Source organism: Arabidopsis lyrata (genome assembly GCF_000004255.2).
Source record: "Arabidopsis lyrata subsp. lyrata unplaced genomic scaffold ARALYscaffold_8, whole genome shotgun sequence".
In the NCBI taxonomy this organism is placed as follows: domain Eukaryota; kingdom Viridiplantae; phylum Streptophyta; class Magnoliopsida; order Brassicales; family Brassicaceae; genus Arabidopsis; species Arabidopsis lyrata.
In genome coordinates, this window is record NW_003302548.1 from 18198611 (window position 1) to 18222406 (window position 23796).

The 23796-nt window shown below is 37.1% G+C and overlaps 3 protein-coding genes and 1 long non-coding RNA gene across 4 annotated transcripts; 1 reads left to right on the forward strand and 3 right to left on the reverse strand.

Moving 5' to 3' along the window:
* Nucleotides 1-457: 457 nt before the first annotated feature.
* LOC110225647 lies at nucleotides 458-1388 on the reverse strand. Its single transcript, XR_002329874.1, has 3 exons — nucleotides 1235-1388; nucleotides 756-819; nucleotides 458-561 (listed from the first exon to the last, which is right to left on the reverse strand). It is a non-coding gene; the product is annotated as an uncharacterized LOC110225647 (long non-coding RNA).
* A 7981-nt stretch (nucleotides 1389-9369) lies between these two features.
* On the reverse strand, nucleotides 9370-12956 carry LOC9302293 (calmodulin-binding protein 60 B). The gene is made up of 9 exons (XM_021012785.1): nucleotides 12768-12956; nucleotides 12400-12545; nucleotides 12244-12319; nucleotides 12016-12074; nucleotides 11421-11920; nucleotides 11173-11333; nucleotides 10891-11094; nucleotides 10478-10706; nucleotides 9370-10389 (listed from the first exon to the last, which is right to left on the reverse strand). Exons 2-9 carry the CDS (start codon nucleotides 12495-12497, stop codon nucleotides 9773-9775), a joined length of 1944 nt encoding a protein of 647 aa, XP_020868444.1. The 5' UTR covers nucleotides 12498-12545; nucleotides 12768-12956; the 3' UTR covers nucleotides 9370-9772.
* Nucleotides 12957-13275: 319 nt separating this feature from the next.
* LOC9302294 (bifunctional dethiobiotin synthetase/7,8-diamino-pelargonic acid aminotransferase, mitochondrial) lies at nucleotides 13276-17847 on the reverse strand. Its single transcript, XM_002866174.2, has 14 exons — nucleotides 16973-17847; nucleotides 16704-16874; nucleotides 16332-16593; nucleotides 16103-16183; nucleotides 15830-15950; nucleotides 15619-15755; nucleotides 15312-15406; nucleotides 14872-14984; nucleotides 14642-14788; nucleotides 14356-14489; nucleotides 14139-14270; nucleotides 13909-14043; nucleotides 13666-13778; nucleotides 13276-13575 (listed from the first exon to the last, which is right to left on the reverse strand). The coding sequence occupies exons 1-14, from the start codon at nucleotides 17674-17676 to the stop codon at nucleotides 13401-13403; spliced, it is 2520 nt and encodes an 839-aa protein (XP_002866220.1). The 5' UTR covers nucleotides 17677-17847; the 3' UTR covers nucleotides 13276-13400.
* A 1154-nt stretch (nucleotides 17848-19001) lies between these two features.
* Nucleotides 19002-23796, forward strand: LOC9302295. Its single transcript, XM_002864474.2, has 9 exons — nucleotides 19002-19323; nucleotides 19415-21805; nucleotides 21898-22002; nucleotides 22099-22251; nucleotides 22346-22509; nucleotides 22595-22742; nucleotides 22830-22952; nucleotides 23050-23137; nucleotides 23233-23796. The coding sequence occupies exons 2-9, from the start codon at nucleotides 19616-19618 to the stop codon at nucleotides 23397-23399; spliced, it is 3138 nt and encodes a 1045-aa protein (XP_002864520.1). The 5' UTR covers nucleotides 19002-19323; nucleotides 19415-19615; the 3' UTR covers nucleotides 23400-23796.

Below are 23796 nucleotides of genomic sequence, written 5' to 3' on the forward strand. Positions count from 1 at the left end.
GCAAGATCATATCAATATGATGGTTTAAAGACAAAGGATGGCCAATATGATGGTTTTCTATGATGATTCAACATATCAAAAGGTGCTTTTCTATCATTAAATTGCCAAATTTCTGTTATTGCTATGAATGTATGTTTTATGGTAGGATAACAAGTTCTTGGTGGTCATTGGATGTTCTTGGTCGAACGATAAACCGTCATAAAAAGGTATGTAAACTACATGTGATCCAAATTTAGTGATTTTACTCATTTTTTCGTGTTTAAGAGTATTACTATTTTTAAAAATGTAAAATATATCGAATTTTTATATTTTAGGGTCAGTTATTTTTGTAATGTTAATTAATATTCGAATTAATTTAATAGAGGGTATTTAAGTAATTACGCAAAATCAAGGGCTCAACAAGAGCCGAGAGTCCGACACGTCAGGAAAAACACTTCTCAAATATTGTTATATATAGAGGCTCCTCGGAGGCAACGATGGGTGTCTGAAAATTTTAGCAGCGTTGTGCCTCTTGTTGGTTGGAATTGGAACACCAGCTGGTGTATAAGGATCACACATAACCTGCATGTATCAATAATCAATAATTTCATGGATCTGATATAGTTCCAATTGAATTTGGTACACTAATCAGATAAAACAAACCAACCAAGATGTTGTTGCCTTTATTGAAGTTTAATATAATAATTGATGATTAAGCGTTACATAGATGGATAAAGACGTGACAATAAAAATAGATAGATAAAAACAAGTTTTACGTTTTTACACGCCTTGATTCAAGGCAAGACACCGAAACACCCCGTGAAACGAACATGTTCATACCTAAATGAAAAATCCACAAAGAGATCAGTATTTAAAAAAGAGATAAAACTTCTGATCGCATCAATACAAAGAAATAATAATAATTGAGACTCCTGGTGAAAGATAATCAGAGAGAAGCAAGAGAAAAAGAAGAGTTCCCAACGATTATAGTCTATTAGGGTTGTTGAGAGGCCGTAATTTGCATCATGATGGAAGCAATAATCAAACTGATATCAAATTATGTAAATACAAAATCAAAGCTTCTTTTTTTTTAGTGAAGAATATGGTAAATACAAAATCAAAGCTTTTTTTTTTTTAGTGAAGAATATGAAATCTAAGCTGCTCGCAAAATATTATGGGAAAGCTTATAGATTTCTCAATACATCCAAGCATAATTTAAATATTAAACATGAAAGTACTAAAGTGAAAAACTCACCATATGTTCGATTGAATCAACAATTTAATTGTCCTGGAATTGTTTAACGACGTTGCATCCGTAACCTATAACCATACATAAACACCATGAATTCATATGTGTAAAGCCAAATAAAATAAAACGCAAAAAAAAAAATAGAAAGCAAAAAAAATGGGGTTAGTTATGATTTGAAAGTGAAACCTAGAGAAGGTATTTATATTAAACTGAAAGGCGGTGTACGATCTAAATTTTTTAATTTTTGAAGATAATTACAGCAACAAGAAAGGAAGATTTATATATTGTGTTAGATCAAATCTTTATCAAAACAATTAATATTCCTAAAAACAATTAATAACTACTATGGATATTAATTATAAAAATTATTCCTTATTTTATTTGTTAAAAAGTGGAAAAATAACATAATTTTTTTTAGATTTACAATTATATTTGACATTTATTTAGATACACCATCATTATCGGTATAAAATATAATAGAAAGTTTCTTTTATTTTATCAGATTTGTGAATTTAAAGAATATATGATAGTTGTTTTGATATTATCTGCAATATCTATATATTTTAGAAAAGTAAATTTTACTTTTAAAAATAATTGGCTCGTAATTATCACAACATAAATTTATCATTAATATATCAAAAATATAATTAAATGATTAACTATGAGACACATCTTTTGTTGAAAAAAAAACAAAAAGAACCAAAAAGGAAAAAAAAAAAAAACACGGAAAAGGAAGAGAAAAGAAGAAGACACGACCAATCCTTTCTCCGACGTAATTGTATGTGACTCACGACCATGATTAGATTGGTGGAGATTAATATACCCGTCGATTTTGTGCATGCTCCAAAACGAATATCCTGAAAATCTTTCCCACGAGACTCATTAGTCTCTTTATTATCTAAGGTAATTTAAAAGAATAGTTTGTTTGATTGGTTGCAATTGTAGGATGCAAGATCATATCAATATGATGGTTTAAAGAAAAAAGATGGCCAATATGATGGTTTTCTATGATGATTCAACAGATCAAAAGGTGGTTTTCTATCATTAAATTGCCAAATTTCTGTTATTGCTATGAATATATGTTTTATGGTAGGGTAACAAGTTCTTAGTGGTCATTGGATGTTCTTGGTCGAACGATAAACCGTCATAAAAAAAGGTATGTAAACTACATTTGAGCCAAATTTATTTATTTTTTTTTATTTTTTCGTGTTTAAGAATATTACTATTTTTTAAAATGTAAAATATATCGAATTTTTATATTTTAGGGTCAGTTATTTTTTTAATTTTAATTAATATTCGAATTAATTTAATAGAAGGTATTTAAGTAATTACGCAAAATCAATGGCTCAACAAGAGCCGAGAGTCCGACACGTCAGCAAAAACACTTCTCAAATATTGTTATTATAGAGAAAGCTTATAGATTTCTCAATACATCCAAGCGTAATTTAAATATTAAACATGAAAGTACTAAAGTGAAAAACTCACCATATGTTCGATTGAATCAACAATTTAATTGTCCTGGAATTGTTTAACGACGTTGCATCCGTAACCTATAACCATACATAAACACCATGAATTCATATGTGTAAAGCCAAATAAAATAAAACGCAAAAAAAATAGAAAGCAAAAAAAATGGGGTTAGTTATGATTTGAAATTGAAACCTAGAGAAGGTATTTATATTAAACTGAAAGGCGGTGTACGATCTAAATTTTTTAATTTTTGAAGATAATTACAACAACAAGAAAGGAAGATTTATATATTGTGTTAGATCAAATCTTTATCAAAACAATTAATATTCCTAAAAACAATTAATAACTACTATGGATATTAATTATAAAAAAATATTCCTTATTTTATTTGTTAAAAAGTGGAACAATAACATAATTTTTTTTAGATTTACAATTATATTTGACATTTATTTAGATACACCATCATTATCGGTATAAAATATAATAGAAAGTTTCTTTTATTTTATCAGATTTGTGAATTTAAAGAATATATGATAGTTGTTTTGATATTATCTGCAATATCTATATATTTTAGAAAAGTAAATTTTACTTTTAAAAATAATTGGCTCGTAATTATCACAACATAAATTTATCATTAATATATCAAAAATATAATTAAATGATTAACTATGAGACACATCTTTTGTTGAAAAAAAAACAAAAAGAACCAAAAAGGAAAAAAAAAACACGGAAAAGGAAGAGAAAAGAAGAAGACACGACCAATCCTTTCTCCGACGTAATTGTATGTGACTCACGACCATGATTAGATTGGTGGAGATTAATATACCCGTCGATTTTGTGCATGCTCCAAAACGAATATCCTGAAAATCTTTCCCACGAGACTCATTAGTCTCTTTATTATCTAAGGTAATTTAAAAGAATAGTTTGTTTGATTGGTTGCAATTGTAGGATGCAAGATCATATCAATATGATGGTTTAAAGAAAAAAGATGGCCAATATGATGGTTTTCTATGATGATTCAACAGATCAAAAGGTGGTTTTCTATCATTAAATTGCCAAATTTCTGTTATTGCTATGAATATATGTTTTATGGTAGGGTAACAAGTTCTTGGTGGTCATTGGATGTTCTTGGTCGAACGATAAACCGTCATAAAAAAGGTATGTAAACTACATTTGAGCCAAATTTATTTATTTTTTTTTTATTTTTTCGTGTTTAAGAATATTACTATTTTTTAAAATGTAAAATATATCGAATTTTTATATTTTAGGGTCAGTTATTTTTTTAATTTTAATTAATATTCGAATTAATTTAATAGAAGGTATTTAAGTAATTACGCAAAATCAATGGCTCAACAAGAGCCGAGAGTCCGACACGTCAGCAAAAACACTTCTCAAATATTGTTATTATGTTTAAGAATATTACTATTTTTTAAAATGTAAAATATATCGAATTTTTATATTTTAGGGTCAGTTATTTTTTTAATTTTAATTAATATTCGAATTAATTTAATAGAAGGTATTTAAGTAATTACGCAAAATCAATGGCTCAACAAGAGCCGAGAGTCCGACACGTCAGCAAAAACACTTCTCAAATATTGTTATTATAGATATATATATATATATTTTTTGTCAACAGCTTAAATAAAATGGATGCTCAAAGAACCATTCATGGGGAATGTTGTTTACATAAGTGATATGATGCGGTTCGGTACGAATTTTTCGTGCCAAATTATCCGCTTTTACATTTGCGCTACGCGGAATTAAAGATAAAGAAAAATTAGAGAATTCTTCCTTGTCACTCTTCAAATATTCCAAATACACTGAGAAGGCCGGCCATTCGGTTGGGGAAGACACCATCTTCACCAAATCTGAACAGTCTGTAAAGAAAGCTACATCTTGGTTGTCAGCACCAATAATACACTTCATCGCCCAGAGTAGAGCTTCGACTTCTGTATGTAGGGGGGATAGACTTCGCCGGATGTTTGCAGCTCCCATGGTTGGCATCTCTCCATTTGCCGATGTACAGTACCACCCTGTTCCTAAAAAAATATCTGTTCTTTTCCATGATCCATCCACGAAACACCGATGTCCGGAGTAACTCGAATCCAATGAAATCTCTCTCACGCGATTTCGAGTTACAGTATCTAAAGAACCTTGGTTGTCAATATGTAGCTCAGATTGAGCAACCTGCCAAGCTTGTGCCTCTTTCTCCGCTAAATGTAGAACCTCTAATGGGTCTTTATCCACATTATCAAAAATCTTCTCGTTTCTCGCTTTCCAAATATACCAAATTATCCATGGAAATGAAGATGAATCAATCTCTGATGGAATTCTCCAGAAAAGATGATCCAAGTTCGCGTAAATAGAAGCCGAGGGAAAAATCCCTGTAACCGAAGGGATGGGAGAAAGAGCCCAGATTTGTCTTGCAGGATGACATTCAAAAAGTGTGCGATTAATTGTTTCCTCCGCAGCGCCACATCTAACACATCCGGTGTCACAATTTATACCTCTCTTTCTCAGATTCTCTGTAACAGGTACGCAACCTGATAATATTTGCCACAAAAAATGTCGTAGCTTTGGTGGACACTTCACCTTCCATGCATAAGCTTTCAGAGATTTGATATCCGGACCAAAAAATTTAAGGTTAGCATCAGAAGTCTCTATCCGTGCGGTATGGTAACCCGATTTAACCGTATAATTGCCTGACTTTGTGAAATGCCAACCAAGGGTATCCACCTTAGTTGAGACACCCAAAGGCAAAGCACTAATCAGCGCGACATCCTCTGGATCAAAAAGCTCCGCCAAGAGATTCATATTCCAAAAGTTTGACCGGCTGTCGATAAGTTGATTAACTTTTAAAGATGGATCAGTAATTGAACCATTACTTTTTGCTGGTCTCGGGAATTGAGCTGGTATCCATGAGTCCTCCCATACTAAGATGGACGCCCCAGAACCAACTCTTTTAATAAGTCCTTTAAGAACCAGAGATCTAGCTGACATTATACTTCTCCAACCATAAGATGGAGAGTACGATTTTATATTATCCAATGGATTGGATTTCCGGAAATACCGTCCTTTAAATACCCTTGCAAATAGTGACTCAGGAACCATAATCAAACGACATAATTGCTTAGCCAGTAACGCTGAATTAAAATCATCCACGTTTCGAAATCCCACCCCACCTTCCGATTTACTACTACAAAGTTTATCCCAAGCCATCCAATGCATTCCCCTCGATTCACCGTTTGAGCTCCACCAAAATTTTGCGACCGCACTCGTAAGTTTAGAAGTTATTGATTTTGGTAGTCTGAAGCATGACATAACATATGTTGGTAATGCCGCAGCTACCGATTTAATCATAACTTCTTTTCCGCCTTTCGATAAAAACTTAGCCGACCAACCATTTATCCTAACCTGAAGTCTATCTCGAACAAAGGAGAAAATCTTTGTCTTAGATCCACCAAGGCTTTCCGGTAGACCAAGATAAGATCCCATGCCACCAAGATTGTGGATACCCAGAACCGCTTTTATTTCTTCCTTAATAGACTCATCAACTTTGTAGCCAAACTGAAGAGATGATTTTGAAAAATTAATTTGTTGCCCTGAAACCGCATTGTTCTTTATTGGCTTTGCAAAAGAACAAACTATCATCAGCAAATAAGAGATGAGATACCGACGGGCTAGCTGTGGATACCTTGATACCTGTAATCAAGTTTTCACGTTCCGCTTTCTTAATATTCGCAATGAGTACCTCCGTACAGAGGATGAATAAGTAAGGAGATAAAGGATCTCCTTGTCTAAGTCCCTTCTCTGGAATTATTAGCCCTTTTGGTTGTCCATTAAGTAAGACCCTATATTGGACTGTTGTGATACACCACATCATCCACGAAATCCATTTTTCGCAAAAACCCATCTTCCTTAATAATTCTTCTATGAAACTCCATTCAACCCGATCGTAAGCTTTACTCATATCCGTCTTAATAGCCATAAATTTTCCTTTGCATGACTGGTTAGTTCTCAGACCATGAAACATCTCTTGTGCTATTAGTATATTATCCGAAATTAGTCGCCCTTCTACAAAAGCAGATTGGGTCTCCGAAATAAGATTTGGTAAGATCTTCTTAAGTCTTTGACATAGGATCTTTGATATAACTTTGTAACCAACATTGCAGAGACTAATAGGCCGTACTTCCGTCATCCGAGTCGGTCGCTCCGTTTTTGGAATAAGACATATATTAGTCGTATTTAACCGCTTGTCAAAAACTCCTTCTTGTAAAAAAGAATTAACGAGAGTTAACAAATCCGATTTAATGGTAATCCAGGCTTTCTGGAAAAACAAAGCTGTCATCCCATCTGGTCCGGGTGCCTTATCCGGATGCATCATAAATAAAGCCGCTCGGACCTCACATTTCGTCGCGGGAGCCGTTAAAAAATCATTAGTCGAATCCGTTATCATTGTCTGAACCTCTGCTAGAGACTCTTCAAAGGCTTGAGGATTAGTTGTAGTGAATAAATCCTTAAAATAGGAAACCGCTATGTTTTGAATATCTTTATCCTCTGCAGACCATATCCCATTTTCATCATGTAGACCAGTAATCCGATTCCTTGCACGTCTCTGTTTTGTAAGAGCATGAAAATATTTCGAATTATTATCCCCTAATTGCATCCAAAGGCCCCTACTTTTTTGATACCAATATAGCTCCTCATCTCTATAAGCTTCTTTCAGCTGCAATGTTAATTCCGTAATTTCCTCTCGTGTTCTCGTATCATCCCGCTGAGCTGCATTAAGTTCCGATTTCAAGTCCTCTATTGTTTTTCGTCCATAGGGAGATAAATCTTTCCGCCATTGTGAAATAGCCCTTCGACAGTTAGTCAATTTCTCCACAAAATTTCCATCTTCAGCACTAGAATCGAGATTCCACCCGCTTGAAATTGCCTCTAGTAATCCCTCTTTTCCGATCCATCTTTTATCAAATCTAAAGCAGCGCTTACCACGTGGTATCTTATCAGCAATTGTAGCTACTACCGGGGAATGATCTGAAGCTACCATTTGTAAATATTCAACATAAGAATTGCAGAATAATTCATGCCAATCCTCGTTTGCTAACGCTCTATCCAACCGGCACCGAATAGGCTTTTTATCCCGCCATCCCCTCCAAGATAACCAATCTCCAAGATATGGAAATTCCATGAGGCCGCAATCATTTATCATTGAATTAAAAGGGATAAAGGAAGAAGCATGTCTCAATTTATCACCTCTTTTTTCATGATTTCCGGTCAATTCATTGAAATCTCCGATCAAAAACCAAGGAGAATTTTGAGATATCCCAATCCGCGTTAACCGTTCCCAAACTTGGTCTCTCTTTTTTGGTACCGGATCTCCGTAAACAAATGTGAGATAAATTGTTTTTCCTTTATAAATAGCCTCAATATCAATTAAACGATTGCTTTCGTAAATAATTGAAACATTAAAATCATTATTGTAATAAAGAGCTAAACCGCCACTACAACCGATAGGATCAACCGTTTTTAAGTTCTTATAACCAAAATGACCAACAAATTTTTTCATAAATAAAGAGGATTGTTTTGTTTCCGAAAGAAACAAAAAATCTGGCCGATGTTGTTTCCACACATCCCGTAAATAACCAATTGTTGCCTTATTCCCTAAACCTTGACAATTCCAACTTAATATCTTCATATATTATCTTTGTTCTTCAATAGGGTGCGATGACCCTTCCCTAAGATCCTCCCGTCTAATACAGATCTTTGGGTTAAATTCAAAACCGATTTGGATTTCAAATTTGTGTTTTTTTTTTCCATTTGACCCAACCCAGCTTTAAATACAAGAGCCTTGCGTAAGCCATTTGAAAATTCCTTCTCGTATATTACCTCATTAAACCAAACCGAATTTAACTTATATGTAACAATCATATGCCATGTAATATTTAAAGTGGACCTAACTCCTTCGTTATTTAACAGAAATTTCATAACAAAACCAAACATATAACCGCTGAGATTCCTTTGGTTTGATAAATAAGAAAACCATAAGTAAACCAAAAATTTTAAGAACAGAACATGTGACATAAACCGATGGAAAAAATAACTTTCCTTTATTACTATATATATATATATATATGAAAATTTCTCAAAGACATTAATTGTACCTATTTTGCAAAAGACAAATGTCATTATTTTCTATTTAGTTATAATTTTCCTTTTTTTCTAGCAAAGTCTTACAAAATAAGGTACAAATGAGTCCAAATCTCTCCATTTATTTCGCGAAATAGGTACCAAATTAAAAGAAGAAGAAATTATTTCTAAGAAGAAGAAACTGAAAACATGAGAACAACTTTAACATAAGTTCTCTCATGTAATGGTTCATTAAATACAACAGAAATATAACGAATGTCCTCTTATGAACGTTTTTGACCAAAGTAAATATCATCGTTAATGTACTTAAGAAAATGATAATTAAATCCACGTTAAGATATAGTGAAGGTAAAAAGCCTCTAAAATATAGTGAAGGTAAAAGATCGAAAAAATTACTAAACATCGAGTTTTTCTGTAAGAACTAATGTAGTAATGTTGTTGTTGTTGAGCATCTGTTTTTTGGTGTCTCACAAACTTTAACATTGGGAGATTGCAAGAGCCATAAACTCTAGGTACGATGATTAAAGTCTCGGAACACAACCGAATAAGTAATAACCAAGGAAACATAACACTGAAGTTTCGTGGAACAAAAGCCTTACAGATAGCAACTCGAGTACATCAAATAAAAGGACCAGACATAAATCCTACTTGTTGAATCATATATCTAAGACTGTAGAATCGGTTCTTAAGAATGCTACTGTCTAAATGAGTCATCAATCAAGCATATTAGAAGTCTCCTGCTTCATAAAACACACATCCACTGAATCTAACTGTACACTTCCTTTTATACATTACCTGAGGTACTTCACCTCCATTCACCCTGCCTCGTGGCCATTAAGCTTCGGTTTCCATTTGGTAAACACTATTTGAGTCATCAGTGTTGATACCATTACGAGGGTATGATCATGATGAAGAAAGACCACACTATTCGCCATCTTCATCATCATCATCATCAAGCTCTACAATCTGGGCTCGCCTCTCAGCAGCTTTCCTCCTGATGAAGAACCCCCATCTCATTGCTGCTTTTATCTTAAGCCATCCAACAACAGCTCTGCCTGATCGACCACGGTCTTCATCATAACCTTGCATAGGCGTGTGTAGAAACGACGGGAAAGTATATCCATCTTCTGGCAAGTGTGTTGCAGAGCCGTTGCCTCCTCCTCCCATGCTGAATAGGCGGAGGAACTGTTGCATGTCTTCGCTCTCGAGCATTTCATGGCTTCTGAGTCGGATCTCTTCCTCTGAGAAGAAATCTTCTGGTCCTCTCTCACGGGGGTTTGACCAGTCTTCTAAATGATTGAGATTTGCCTGGTGAACAGTAGAAGAGTTGATGTTTTGGTATCCGCTTGTGGATGGTTGTGGAGGACCGAGAGCAAGACCATTCATGTTTTGATTGTGTATGGTGCTTTGAGTGTGATGTAGATTTCCCATGAACTGGTCTTGTGCTGTACTGCATGAAGCAACCTCAAATTGTGCTCGTGGGTTGGAGTTCAAAAGCTGGGGCTGCGAATGATATCTTGTTGCCAGAGTTTGATCATACCCTGTAGATTGATCGAATGGAACAAACATATAAGATTTAGTATTAAACTTTAAAACAAATTATCAAGAGATTGATTTCAATAGGCAAACCTCCAATAGCAAAATCTGAAAGCACTGGAGGCTGGTTAGCAGGCATTGAAGATGAATGCCCTGCCATCTGCATTGGATGGTCAATGGCGGCAGTAGAGTAATTTTCCAGATCAGTGTGAGTAATACTCAACCTCTGGGGCTGCTTCAAGTCTAAAAGAGATTTTCCATCATACTCTATGACTAGGTTCCAGCTTTCATATGCTTTCTTCACCAGCCCATCAACATATACCTTTAGAACACACAAGTGAAAGACAGAACCAAATTTGATAAGTCTCTTTTTCAAGTGGTTTGAAAAGAATGCAGATCAAACACAGCTAATAAACTTTTAATAAGAGATATTGAATTTTAACTAAAATCATAACTCGCAGCAAAGCAAAGAATGGTGTTTATAAGTCAAGCAACATGGAGCAAACCTTTTGGCTATCAGTAAGTGAATCAGCAGAGAAGTATTGATCTCCAGAAATAAGGCCGCTTAACTCATAGATATTATTGAACACAACACCGACATTCCTTGAATCCTCAGCATAATAGATATAAAGCTTGCCGCTCAGGACACACGTCTTTGCGTGCTCTACTAGTGCATCCCACATTTTGTTTGACATGCCGCTTCCAAGAATCTAGATAAAATTAGCCATGGTGTAAATCTAATGAACAATCTCTTTCAAGAATAAAAACTTGACATAATAAGCACTTACAGAACGTAATTTTGGAGCATCCTTGACCATTATTCTCAGAAAATCTTCTACAGTGTTTATTCCTTCAGCATTAAGCTTTTTATGGAATGCTCCATCCTTGCCGATCTTCTCCAATCTCCACACATCATCATTCAGAGCAGGTGGATAATGCTTCTTGTACACTGCACATAAACGAAATGAGCATCAAACTAAAAGAAGTAAATACCAGATGGTACAATGATAAAAAAGTAGAGCTTTTAAGGACATACATTCGCCCCTGTGATCCTTAACAATAAAAGCTTCCGTCTTCGCCTCACGGATACGCATGCCATCACAATACCCAGAAACCACCCGTAAACCAAGTCGGAACTTCCGACTTCGAATCCAACTAGAATTATCCGTGAAAACTAGCTCTCCCAAAGTTCCAACCCCTTCCTTGAGAGTAACATACACATCTCCAGTAAGCAACGGTCTCTTTCCTGAACGCTCTTTTACAACATGGCTTTCAAATTCTTCCTGTGTCCAGTCTTCATCATCTTCAGTATTAAAGTCACCCTCAAGCACAACAACCTGAAGCTTTGCTGAAGCCTCTGGACCATGTACCACAGCACGACACGTGTTTGCATCAATCAAGACGACATGAATTGCAGCACCTTGCTCTCCTTCTACTTTCCCTCCAGTGAATAAGGGGAGAGATAACCTAGATTTGAAGTGTAACCGTAAATTCCGACCATCCGGACCTTCAATTCGCTTAGGAGAAGATCCAGAGCTGAAAAGTAATAAGAAACCATTATCTAACATTAAAAGGAGTATTCCACAACATCACGAGCTATTAAGATATAAAACGAGAAATTTCTATTTTACCTTCCAGTAAGCCTAGCAGGGCCTAGTTTCGCTAAAGCACGTTCCACTTCCTCACTGACCTGCTTAGAAACAACCCCATATTAAGACTTAAAACAAAGGAATGGATAGCTAATTTATAAGCAAAGGGAATAAACATATAACTCCAAGTAAGAATACAGAAAAATAAAGCAATGAAAAGAGCAAGAAGCAGGCAAAGATTGAGCTCAACACAACAGGAAGAGAACTTACAACTCGGCGGAGAATAGGTTCCAAAGACGAACAAAGCTTCTGCAAACTGTCTACTTTAAGAGCCTCAACAATCACACTGGCACAAACCATAATATAACCAAAGTTAGAAACTTTTCAGTAGCAGTGAAGGAGGAAGGATAAGAATTAGTGAATTACCTAGCAAGAGCAGGGCGTTTTCGCTCAGGCTGATCATCATCGTTACCATCCAAATTCCTCTTTGCTCTATTCATATTATTATTACCTCTATCCATCATCTACCTCTGCATTCTCCTCCCAAAAAAAAAAAACCTAATTTCCTAGATCTGCAAAATCACAAACGCCACACAATTCAATCTTAAACAGCACAAAAGTCCACAAAATCAAAACCCACAAAAACACTCTCGAGAATGGTTCAAGTCCACTTAACAACAAAAACCCTAAATCAAGTAACTAAATCTGAAAACAAAAACCCACGTCGGAGACTTCGCGGTGACCAATTGAAGAACCAAATCAACGACAAAGAGACATAAGTAAGAGGAAAGTACCAGTTAATCGGAGACGGAGAAAGCAGAGAGTAACTCGCCGATTAAAAACCACCGGCGTTGGATTGAAACAATGATTAGTAGTGGATTTTTTGATGATAGTTTTCGAGACAGTCTCTTTGTTTTGAGTCTTCGCAATTTTGGGTTAATCGGTCAACTATGGCGACTCTTTGAGCTTCTCCAGTGCTTGTAGTGGGATTTAATCGTGTGTGGTAAGGTTTACGTTTTTTTTATTGTGGTCCTGCTACCTATGATTGTCGTTTTTAGTTAAAAGACTAACGTCTGCGGGCCCCGCTAAGAGAAATAGCGGTCGTTTGTCTTTATCCGATGAATCTCAGCCGTAGATTACATCTTTAAAAGCAACTTTTTACTTCACCAACAGAATTATTACAGAATATGTATTTTTTTTAGTATTTAGCTTTTTTGTCTTTTAGTATGAAACTGATCTTGCATTAAATTTGGTGTTCGATTTCTTTTTAGTAATTTCCATAAACCGATAGATCTCGTGAAGGGAAAAGAAAAAGAAAAGAATTCCAGAGATCTACCTACCATTATAAAATATTCAGATTCCAAATGTCATTAAAATTTGCAACAAATACAAAGGCGACAACAAAATAAGCTGGAGAGTTTTGGGTTTCATGTTCTGTTGAATTCTCCGAGCCTTTTGTAGAGCTTAGTGAGTAACCGGCGGCAAATTTCCGGCGAGGTGCAAGGGCCACACATGAGATAAATAACGTTGCCGAGAGGGCGCGTGAAGATTCCATCTTCTCGGAGCATCTCTAGAAGAGACTTTGCATACAACGAAGCATACCTGAAACACATACCAAAGTTTGTGTTCAAGACAACGAGGCTAACGATCACAATTGAAGAGAACAAAGAGTATGTCATTTGAGAAGATTACCCGGAATTGGAAGCATCTGCTTTTAGTTCTAGAGCGAAAAGGGTTCCTAATACAACCACCCTTTGAACCGCGGAGTGAAATGATATTTGTTGCACCAGTTCGTCGTCCCACAGCTGCAAATTTAAGAGTTAATTAATACCATGCATAATGGCTGATTTTGCTATTGATTGCAACATACTGATCTACGTATCTGGACTCGCGCAATACTATAAAAGACGAAGAGCGTGTTAGTCGTAGTAATACCTCTCTTAAGGTTTTTCCTTGTGAAGTGATGTTATGGTTAGTCTCTGGATCTTTGAACCATTGGATGGCCTTGGCGGCTGTTGCGCAACCCATAGCATGAGCTGAGTATGAGTGACCATGAAGCAAGGCTTTAAGCTAACAACCAGTAAGGGAAATTAGATAGCTTCAAGCAGAATCAGAAATGCATGAGGATGGTTTTCATAACAAGGAGCCTACTACTTTCGTTTTACCTTGGAATCGCCAGAAAATGAATCGAATACAGCATCTGTGGCAAGAGTGACAGCCAAAGGAACCATTCCACCAGTCAACAATTTGGCAAAGCAAGCTATGTCCGGTTTGCAGTCGAGAAGTTCAGCAGTGGTCTAGGTAGAATCATGGTAAAATGTTAGTAGAACGTAAATGGAATGTAGAAACAGATTTATATCAAAAGATGATATAAATTACTACCTCTACTCCAAGACGCCAGAATCCTGTGAACACTTCATCGAAAATGACTGGAATTTTTCTATTCCGGCACTCATTGACCAAAACTCGTTGAAAAAGCGGATCAACCATGTGCATTCCCCCAGCACCATGGATTACTGCAGACAAAATCGCCAACTTAATAGAAGAGTAGTTTTGCATATAGGCTATAGCAATCTAGATAGATAAACCAAGGATGCTAAACTTACTGAATATAATAAATTACATACGAAAACTATGTGAAGTCATACTGGCGAATGTACTATCATACCTGGTTCTATTATCAGTGCTCCAACATGGGCAGATTGCCTAACTCCAGAATCCTCTTGTAAATGCTCCGATACATAGGCTGAATATATTCTTGCAAGAGTTGTTGCGTCTCTGCTCTCGTCAAAAATTTCATCACGGATGGAGAAGGCTGTAAAAGTTTAGGAATACTAAATCATGCAACTAAAGGAAATGTATCGGAGGATAGCAGAGAGAGGGAAGGATGCTATTTACTTCCACATTCTTCTGGGGCTATTTCAGAAAAACATTCAGGGAGGAAGATATTCCAGGCTCCATTGGAGAGAAAGACAGTAGGAGGATCCAGAAACAGACCTCTTCCAGTATACCTGCAACCCAGAAAATACATGTTAGCATAATCAAAGGACAGACTGAGAATAACATGATAAAGAATGCTTGCTCAAGACAATTTGGGTGTTTTACAGTGTGAAAAAGGTGAATTTATTCAGGTGCTGATATCTAGATGTAATCATGATTAGTCCGTAAGGAATAAAAACTCTATCGAAGCAACACTAAGGACTGGTTGATATGCAATTAGATGCCTCCCACATTAGTGCAGGAGATGCAGATGATCCAAAAAATGTTTTATTCGGAAGTTGAATGTTGGAAAAAAAAAATGTTCCAAGTAATAAATCATAACAAACAATAAAAATTACCACGGCTGCTGGAGAAAGCCTGTATAAGGTGATGGTGCTTGTGCTTCCATCGCTCCTAAAGTATCCCCATGGTAAGATCCCCGAAGAGCTAGGACCTAAGACACATCAAATTTTCACATTAGAATTTATAACCCAAATGACAGCACTATATAAATGAAGATATTCTTGCATATGGAAAAAGAAGAACTGCCAGGACAAGGGGAACACTTGCATCTTAGTAATCAGCAAAGTGCACAACAAATGTTCAATAACAGGTACAGTTAAGTGTGTAAGTATCGAAGAGCATTAGCATGCAAGATGATTGTACCTTAACCACAATATGCTTTTCCTCTTCCCTTTTCTCGCAAAAATCATGATCGACACAAAACTTACGAAATGCCATCTTCAAGGCAATTTCGATTGCTGTGGATCCATTATCTGAGAAGTATACTCGAGAAGCCCAGCCTGCATGCATAAACTAATTAGCCATCCTCCAGTGTTTGATAATAAAAACAATGTGACAGAGCAAGTTTAGAAACCTTTTCCCACTCCATCTAATAAGAGCTCAGCGCATTTCAAGGCAGGTTCATATACATTCTCAGGAAACATAACATGCCCGAACCTAGCAGCAGTGTAACCCATTTCTCTAGCAAGCTCAGCCTGAAACAGCCTAAACAAAAGTTCAAAACAAACTTCAGAAAAGTCATCACAAACACAAAGAGAGACAAGAATTAAAATTTATGACATAATAATGCACGCGGAACTGATATATGTCAATTGTCATAAACTGGGAAATAATGGGCACAGATGACCTGGAAAGTAGGATCTGGCCCCTGTGTCCACCAGCTTGCACAAGCATCAAATTGCTGGGTAAGAGAACTGTTATCGGAAGCCTAAAAATGATGACAGAAGAGAGTTCCATTAGATAACGGAAACCATGAGTCATGACTTCCAGGTAATCTGATTGCTTATGACCATACTAACCACTCAAGACAAAAAATATGGACATGACAAAATACATAAGGATTTCGTTATACAAACCTTGTATATTGAGAAATTTTCACCACATCGGGAGTCTATAACCGTCACAGTTTCTTCATGCACAAGTTTATGCTGAGTAAATGGCCACCAGAAAACCTTTCCTGCTTGCTTAGCCATGCTGTTTAATCTTTCTAATCTCCCCAAATAAGCTAACACCATTGTTTCTTTCAAAGCTTTGAAAACACCATTGGATTCGACAAACCATTCTATTAGATCATCTGAAGGATCCTTGGGAACAGGCGGAAGCACAAGCACCGGCACCCTACCAACCAGAATTGTTCAAACACGAATACGAAAAGTTAACCAATGAGCTTCTAATGAAGAACACATAAGAATTGAAAGCACTAAACAGATAAAGCCACTGAAAATTACTTATTCCTTAGATATGAAGTTAATGGAACTTCATTAACAAGGCCATGATCTTCAAAAACAACAGCAGCAATATCATATCCACGAAGTTTTAAACTCTCGTAAGCTGCAATAGTCCCTGAGATACCACCAAGCCGCCCATCTCCGACAAGAATTCCAGGCAATCTAAAAGGCCTAATTTCAGGGACACAATACACATCTATGAGTACGAGATAATTCAAATTCAATCTCCTAACCATTTTTACAGGCATTCCAAGTAGAAGATAATTTACCTGTAGAGGTCGCATTGAAGAGTTCCCGACGGTCCAGGACTAGCAACTCCACCGGCAGTCTCCACCAAACATAGTAAATCCGATTTCTCGCTTCTACTTCCACACTCCATCTCTTCCTTTAAACACTTTTCAATCATCCGTAACACGATGGAGTCCTCAATCGTCGCGTTTTCCCTCTCCGCAGCTAAATGCGGAGAGATAGCTGCTTCCCAAGCATACAACGTCTTGCACAAAAGTTCAGGCGCACCGGTGACAGTCTTCTCCTCCCGGAAGTTCAAATTACACATCCCAGTGTCACTGACTTCAACATTCAATCCCAGAGATTCTGCGGCGGGGAGTGAAGAACGGAGAACAGAGTTGGAGATTGAAAGAGGGATTTGGCGACGGAGGGAGAGTGAATCGAGCTTGGAGAAGACGAAACGAGAATCGGAATCGGAAGGGAAGCCGGTCTGAATAGGTTTCAAATAGAGGAGTTTTGTGGCGGAAGATGAAGGTTGTTGGAGGAGGAAAGAGGCGGCGATGCCGGTAGAGACGAGGGTTTTGCCGAGAGAAGTGTTGGCTGACCAAATTAAGTAGGTAGGGTGGTTGAGTGGTAAATGAATAGAGTGAGTAGGAGGAGGAGAAACAGCGGTGGAGTTGAATCTGATGCGGTGGCGTAAGTGCCGGAGACGGTGGCGGATGAGAGTGGCGGTTACGGGTATCATTGTTGGTGGGTGGGAATGGGATAGTGAAGTGGCGGAGAGAGCGAGTGTTTAGCTCGAAAGAGTCGTTGTGGTTTGGAGGGTAAATTTGGAATCCGGTTATTTACTACTTTTCGTCTTGCGAATCACCTATTCGGCCCGAACTTAGATTAGTGGGCTGGGCTGGGCCCATATTTATATGATTAAAATCACAATTGCATATGTATATGTAGTAATAAGGAAGGAATTCGAATCGGGCACATAAATTCTGCGAATTACTGATTGGAGATGCTTTGAAAGATGTGCCAACTGTCACTAAATGATTGGAGAGAACGTGACGCAGACGTACGTGTAAACTCCGTGGGTTAAATAAATAGCAACGGCTAAACTTTGATTACTTCCTACAATAAATAAAACATATGACCACTTTTTTTTTGGCGCCATAGATGTCATGTCACCACTCACCACATAACAAGTTATCATATTACGAAAAAGTTATTTATATAACAAAGAAGTTAAAGCAAGAAACACAAAATCTTTACTAAAGTTACAATATTTTGTTTTTACCAAAAAATGATGAGTGAAAAAATAAACTAGTGAAAATACATAAATATTTTATTCTTTTGATAAACCAAAACATAAATGTTGTAAAAATCATACATCTGTTTTGAAAACAATCTATGGTTGTTGAATAAGCATGCAAATTTATACTTTAAAAGTTTAAACTAGTCAAAAAATTATGATTGACTACTACTACCAAAGCTTTTTAAATTTTTCACATGTTTTGGAGATTATATGGATTTTGATCTAGAACAATAGTATATTTTATCAAGATAAAAAATATACATATAATCACAGTATATATAATTTTATTCATAGTTAAACAGAACAACTCTATATTTATAACATGATGAAGTTTTAAATAGACTTTAAATCTAGAATCTGTTAGAAAATACATAAAAATAAGTTATAAATTTGATGTAGTAGAACCATTAAAACATAAATTAATGATAGAATAAAGCGTTTCACATGCAAACCCAGATTAATAATGTTAATACACATTATTGGTAATTAATTTTTGAATAATGAAAATATAAATGCGGGTGAAGAACACGCGCAGTGGCGGTGGACACAAGGAATCTGCGGCCGAGGAAGAAGCATATACCCCTACCCAATATCAATACGCCATGCCTGGGAAAAACAATTTAAAAAAAAAAAAACAAATTCAATGGAAAAAAATTATTAAAATAAAAAGCGAGAAAGCGCCACGTGGATAGCTACCTGGCGATACAACAGAAGCATCGCATCTTCTAGTTCTTCTTCTTCTGCCCAAAAAATCCCCAGAAAATTTTAAAAAGATTATATTTTTATTTTTATAATTTGTCCATCATCATCAAAATCAAAACCAAGAAACCTCTGTCGTCGACGCTATTTCTCAATTATTTCTTCCATCTAAAATCGAAATCTTTCTTCTTTCCATACGAATCTCCACTCTTAAATCTTTTCTGGGTTTCTCTTTAAATTCCAAAAATTTTCCCAATTCAGATTTCGTCTTGAGTCCATTCATACCCAAGAAAGATCAGAGTGCGGAATCGGAGCGTGATTTATATAAATTACGCATTTTTAAATCGAGGGTTTCTGCAAATTCGTCTTCTTTCTCAGAGATTCTAGGTAATTGATTCAAATTGATGATCTTTTTGAGCATATCGTTGTTCTTTGGATTGATGATTTGTGTACGCATGTCTCTGTTTTTTTTTCCCAGATAAGTGCTAATGCTTTGTGAGAATGGAGAATCATTTCAACTGTTATTGTCAGCGAACCACTGCCAAGTTTTATTGTCGTCGTGGGTTTGAGATTTCGTACGAAACTGGGAAAGAATTATCTGCGGATTTGAATTCCCATCTGCAATAAGCAAGCTTTGATAATAATTAATAGTAATAATCAGATTGGGAGGAGATTCGCTATGGATTCAGGTTCTGTGAACTCATCTTCTGTCACTAGTCCAGTCTCGAGTTTGAACGATGAGCCACATCGTGTTAAATTCCTGTGTAGCTTCTTAGGCAGTATATTGCCTCGTCCTCAGGATGGGAAATTGAGGTATGTTGGTGGAGAGACGAGGATTGTGAGTGTGAATAGAGATATTAGGTATGAGGAGTTGATGAGCAAGATGAGAGAGCTTTATGACGGTGCAGCGGTGTTGAAGTATCAGCAGCCTGATGAGGATCTCGATGCTTTGGTCTCGGTTGTGAATGATGATGATGTGACGAATATGATGGAGGAATATGATAAGTTAGGTTCAGGGGATGGGTTTACTAGGCTTAGGATCTTTCTGTTTTCGTCACCTGAGCAGGATGGTTCTTTGCATTATGTGGAACGCGATGATCAGAGGGAATCTGAGAGGAGATATGTTGATGCTCTTAATAATTTGATTGAAGGGACAGACTTTAGGAAGCTTCAGCAGTATCCTGATTCACCTCGTTTCAATTTCGTTGATGAATTTTCGATGGTGGAACCGATGCTGAATCAGCTGAGCATTGAGACTGGCGGTGGTAGCCAGAGGGGCACCGAGATACCTACTGCGCAGTATAGTAATCTTCACCAGCTCAGGATTCCTCGTGTGGGTTCGGGGCAGATGCTTGCACAGAGGTATGGTGAAGTAGAGGGTACATGGAGTCCTTACTATTCTCCTCGGCACCATGGACATCATGATCCCAGAACTTTTCAGGAATTTCCATCTTCGCCTTCTTCTGCTCGTTATCGAATGCCATATGGGGAAATTCCTGATAAGGGGTTTGATAGAATGCCTGAGGAGTATGTGAGGCCGCAAGCAAGTCATCATCCTTTATATGAGCACCAGGCACACATTCCTGAGAGTGTTGTGTGGGTCCCAGCTGGAGCAATGCCACCTGAGAGTAAAGGTGGTTTTCCTGGGAATGTTCTTCACAGTGGTCCAGGTGGCTATGAAGGTGGTAATGTATGCGAGAACTGTCGTGTTCCGTATCATCGGAACCATCAGCTTTTGGAGCAGCCTAATATAGGCAACAATGGATTTCCACCGGTTCATTGTGCACATTGTCCACCAAACAGGGAAAGTTTCCTGCTTAACACAGACCCGAAACCTACTCATCACGGAGCTTATCCAAATGAGACTTTCGGACATGAAAGAGGACGGATGGTTCAACAACAGGTGAATTCTAATCCTCCAAGGATTGAGGAAGGAAGGTCACATATTTCTAATGTTGGAAGACCAAACGATCATTACACTCCCGATTATCCGGTGTCGAACTATCCTCTTGCTCAACGAGCTGGACATGAAATTTCGAATGAAGGATTCCATGATAAACCACTTGGTGGCATTCCCCTGAATTCGGCCAACCGTTCTGCTGAGGAACGTGTGTTTCATTATGGGAATAATCTCTATCCTCCAGGACCTGAAAGTATCCAATCAGCAGGTCATAGCCATATGCACCCTCAACAAAATATTTGGCAGAACGTTTCAAATCCTGTAGCTGGTCCTCCAGGCTTGCCCATGCAAATCAATGGCACAGTCAATCAGACCATAATCAGGAATCCGATAGAAACTGCTCCTAGGTATTCTATTGGAGTAGAGAATCAAGGTGTTTTGGTTGGTTCTCCGCAAAGGATTTCAGGCTTTGATGGAATGCCCTCCCCTGGCCAGCCTTACTACCCTAATCCCCATTTGCAAGATAGAGCCTTCCCTTTAGACCCAAATTGGGTCCCATCTGAAAACCCGACAGTACATAATGAACATCTACAGGTGCGTGAGCCTTTGTCTGGGCCATTATTACAGACAAACCTCAATGCTGCACCAATTATGCAGACACCAGTTATCCAGACACCAGAGAGCAAATTAGCTCAGGGAGGTGAAAAATTTAACTATGTTGATACTGGTGTCTCAAACGGTGTTCCTTACCTAGATAAGCCTCAACCCTTAGCTGAAGGAAAGAAAGATATGGTAGAAGTTAGTCCTGAAGGGGCAGAGCTATCAGTTGAGCGTTTGAGTTTCTTGCCGGAGTTAATGGAATCTGTGAAGAGGGCGGCACTTGAAGGAGCTGCTGAAGTTAAAGCTCATCCAGAAGAATCCAAAAATCAAGTGAGGCCGGAGTTGGTGGAAAATGAATCAGAGCATATGGTGAGTATTCTGAGATGTTAACCTGCTATGAGGGCCTTAGGGTGTTTTCCTTTCTTCTGACTTCCATTTTGCAACAAATTTTTGTTTTTCAGAATGCTCAAGACGAACCTGAGATAGATTCTGATAACGATAACCCAAACAATTTCAAGATTGAACAAACAAAGGCTGAGGCTGAAGCTCGATCCAGGGGACTACAGGTTCTTATGCTTAAACCTGTCTCATAGAATTCTGAAACAGAACAAATTTCTAGTCCTTTTGACTTTGGTATCTTGATTTTCATCTTCTTCATCTAGAGTATAAGAAACGATGATCTGGAGGAGATCCGAGAGTTAGGCCATGGAACCTATGGATCTGTTTACCATGGAAAATGGAAAGGCTCAGATGTTGCAATAAAGAGAATAAAAGCCAGCTGCTTTGCAGGCAAACCTTCTGAAAGGGAACGTTTGGTAAAATTTAATTCCTTTATCATCAATTGAATTTAACATTTTCATCAACGTCTAAGTCTAGTATAATTCTCTTACTGCTTTTCTGGTGTTGCAGATAGAAGATTTTTGGAAAGAAGCCCTGTTATTGAGCTCATTGCATCACCCAAACGTTGTGTCGTTCTATGGGATAGTTCGTGATGGTCCTGATGGTTCTCTAGCAACTGTCGCTGAGTTCATGGTTAACGGATCTTTGAAACAGTTCTTGCAGAAGAAGGATAGGTAAAAAGATTAACAAATTCATGCATTATATACTATTTTCCTAGAGAATTCAAATATCTGAGATCACATTGGTTGACTCCTCCAGAACTATTGATCGGCGCAAAAGACTCATCATAGCCATGGATACTGCATTTGGGATGGAGTATTTGCACGGAAAGAACATAGTTCATTTCGATTTGAAGTGTGAGAATCTTCTTGTGAACATGAGAGATCCTCAGCGTCCTATATGCAAGGTTCCGTTTTTGCTCATCTGATCTCCCATATAACAAAGAATAAGCTTATATATTTCTCATAATTTTGTCTTCTTTTGTTTTTTGCAGATTGGTGATTTGGGGTTATCGAAGGTGAAACAAAAGACTCTAGTATCAGGAGGTGTTCGTGGGACTTTGCCATGGATGGCACCTGAGCTCTTGAGTGGGAAAAGCAACATGGTCTCTGAAAAGGTAACCAATATTTTTACAGAAGTTTGCAGCTTTGGTTCAATCTTCTAATTGGATTGAATCTTATAGTCAACTAACCAAGCCTGTTTCTTTCGATTAGATCGATGTTTACTCGTTTGGGATTGTAATGTGGGAACTACTCACTGGTGAAGAACCTTACGCAGACATGCACTGTGCCTCCATAATTGGTAACTTACACCTGTATTGCTTATGGTTTATATGTTAACTTGTGAATGATAAGAGTTATGAAACTAAGACATGTAGATTGGTGTTTCTATTACAGGAGGTATAGTGAATAACACATTGCGTCCGAAAATCCCACAGTGGTGTGATCCAGAGTGGAAGGGATTGATGGAAAGTTGCTGGGCCTCTGAGCCAACAGAGAGACCATCCTTTACTGAAATATCACAGAAGCTCAGGACTATGGCTGCTGCTATGAATTTGAAATAAGTAAATACATAAACTAAAAAATGAAGAATAAAGATAAAGATGATGATGAAGAAGATGGTGATGGTTCTTGAAGATTAAAGGCTTCTATTTACTTTGAATTTTTATAAAAAGTATAGTTAGCCTATTTTTGGTTACCACTTGGTTTGCGGTTGGAACGCGAAAACTAGCGTTTTGTGGGAGAAAGAAAAACGGTGTTTTATTGGTATATAGTTTTATGTTTAATTTAGAGGATTTTGGTTTGGAACTTTTGATCAAGCAATGTTTTGGTTGCACTTGATGATCATTGAGGGGTGTCTCTCGTTCATTTTTTTTTATTTTTTTGGGGGTATAAATTTGATATTTGTATATAAAATTTGTGGATGAAGAACACATTAGATTATTCTTTATTTTTTTCTCA

Coding starts and splice junctions, on each gene's coding strand:
- LOC9302294 (XM_002866174.2), bottom strand. CDS start 17,676: ATGATACCCGTAACCGCCACTCTCATCCGCCACCGTCTCCGGCACTTA. Junction 16,594..16,703: donor ACTTCATATCTAAGGAATAA/GTAATTTTCAGT, acceptor TCTGGTTGGTAG/GGTGCCGGTGCTTGTGCTTC. Junction 14,271..14,355: donor TCTGGCGTCTTGGAGTAGAG/GTAGTAATTTAT, acceptor GATTCTACCTAG/ACCACTGCTGAACTTCTCGA.
- LOC9302295 (XM_002864474.2), top strand. CDS start 19,616: ATGGATTCAGGTTCTGTGAACTCATCTTCTGTCACTAGTCCAGTCTCG. Junction 22,252..22,345: donor CTTCTGAAAGGGAACGTTTG/GTAAAATTTAAT, acceptor CTGGTGTTGCAG/ATAGAAGATTTTTGGAAAGA. Junction 23,138..23,232: donor GCACTGTGCCTCCATAATTG/GTAACTTACACC, acceptor TTTCTATTACAG/GAGGTATAGTGAATAACACA.
- LOC9302293 (XM_021012785.1), bottom strand. CDS start 12,497: ATGATGGATAGAGGTAATAATAATATGAATAGAGCAAAGAGGAATTTG. Junction 11,921..12,015: donor CCTGCTAGGCTTACTGGAAG/GTAAAATAGAAA, acceptor ATTACTTTTCAG/CTCTGGATCTTCTCCTAAGC. Junction 11,334..11,420: donor TAAGGATCACAGGGGCGAAT/GTATGTCCTTAA, acceptor GTTTATGTGCAG/TGTACAAGAAGCATTATCCA.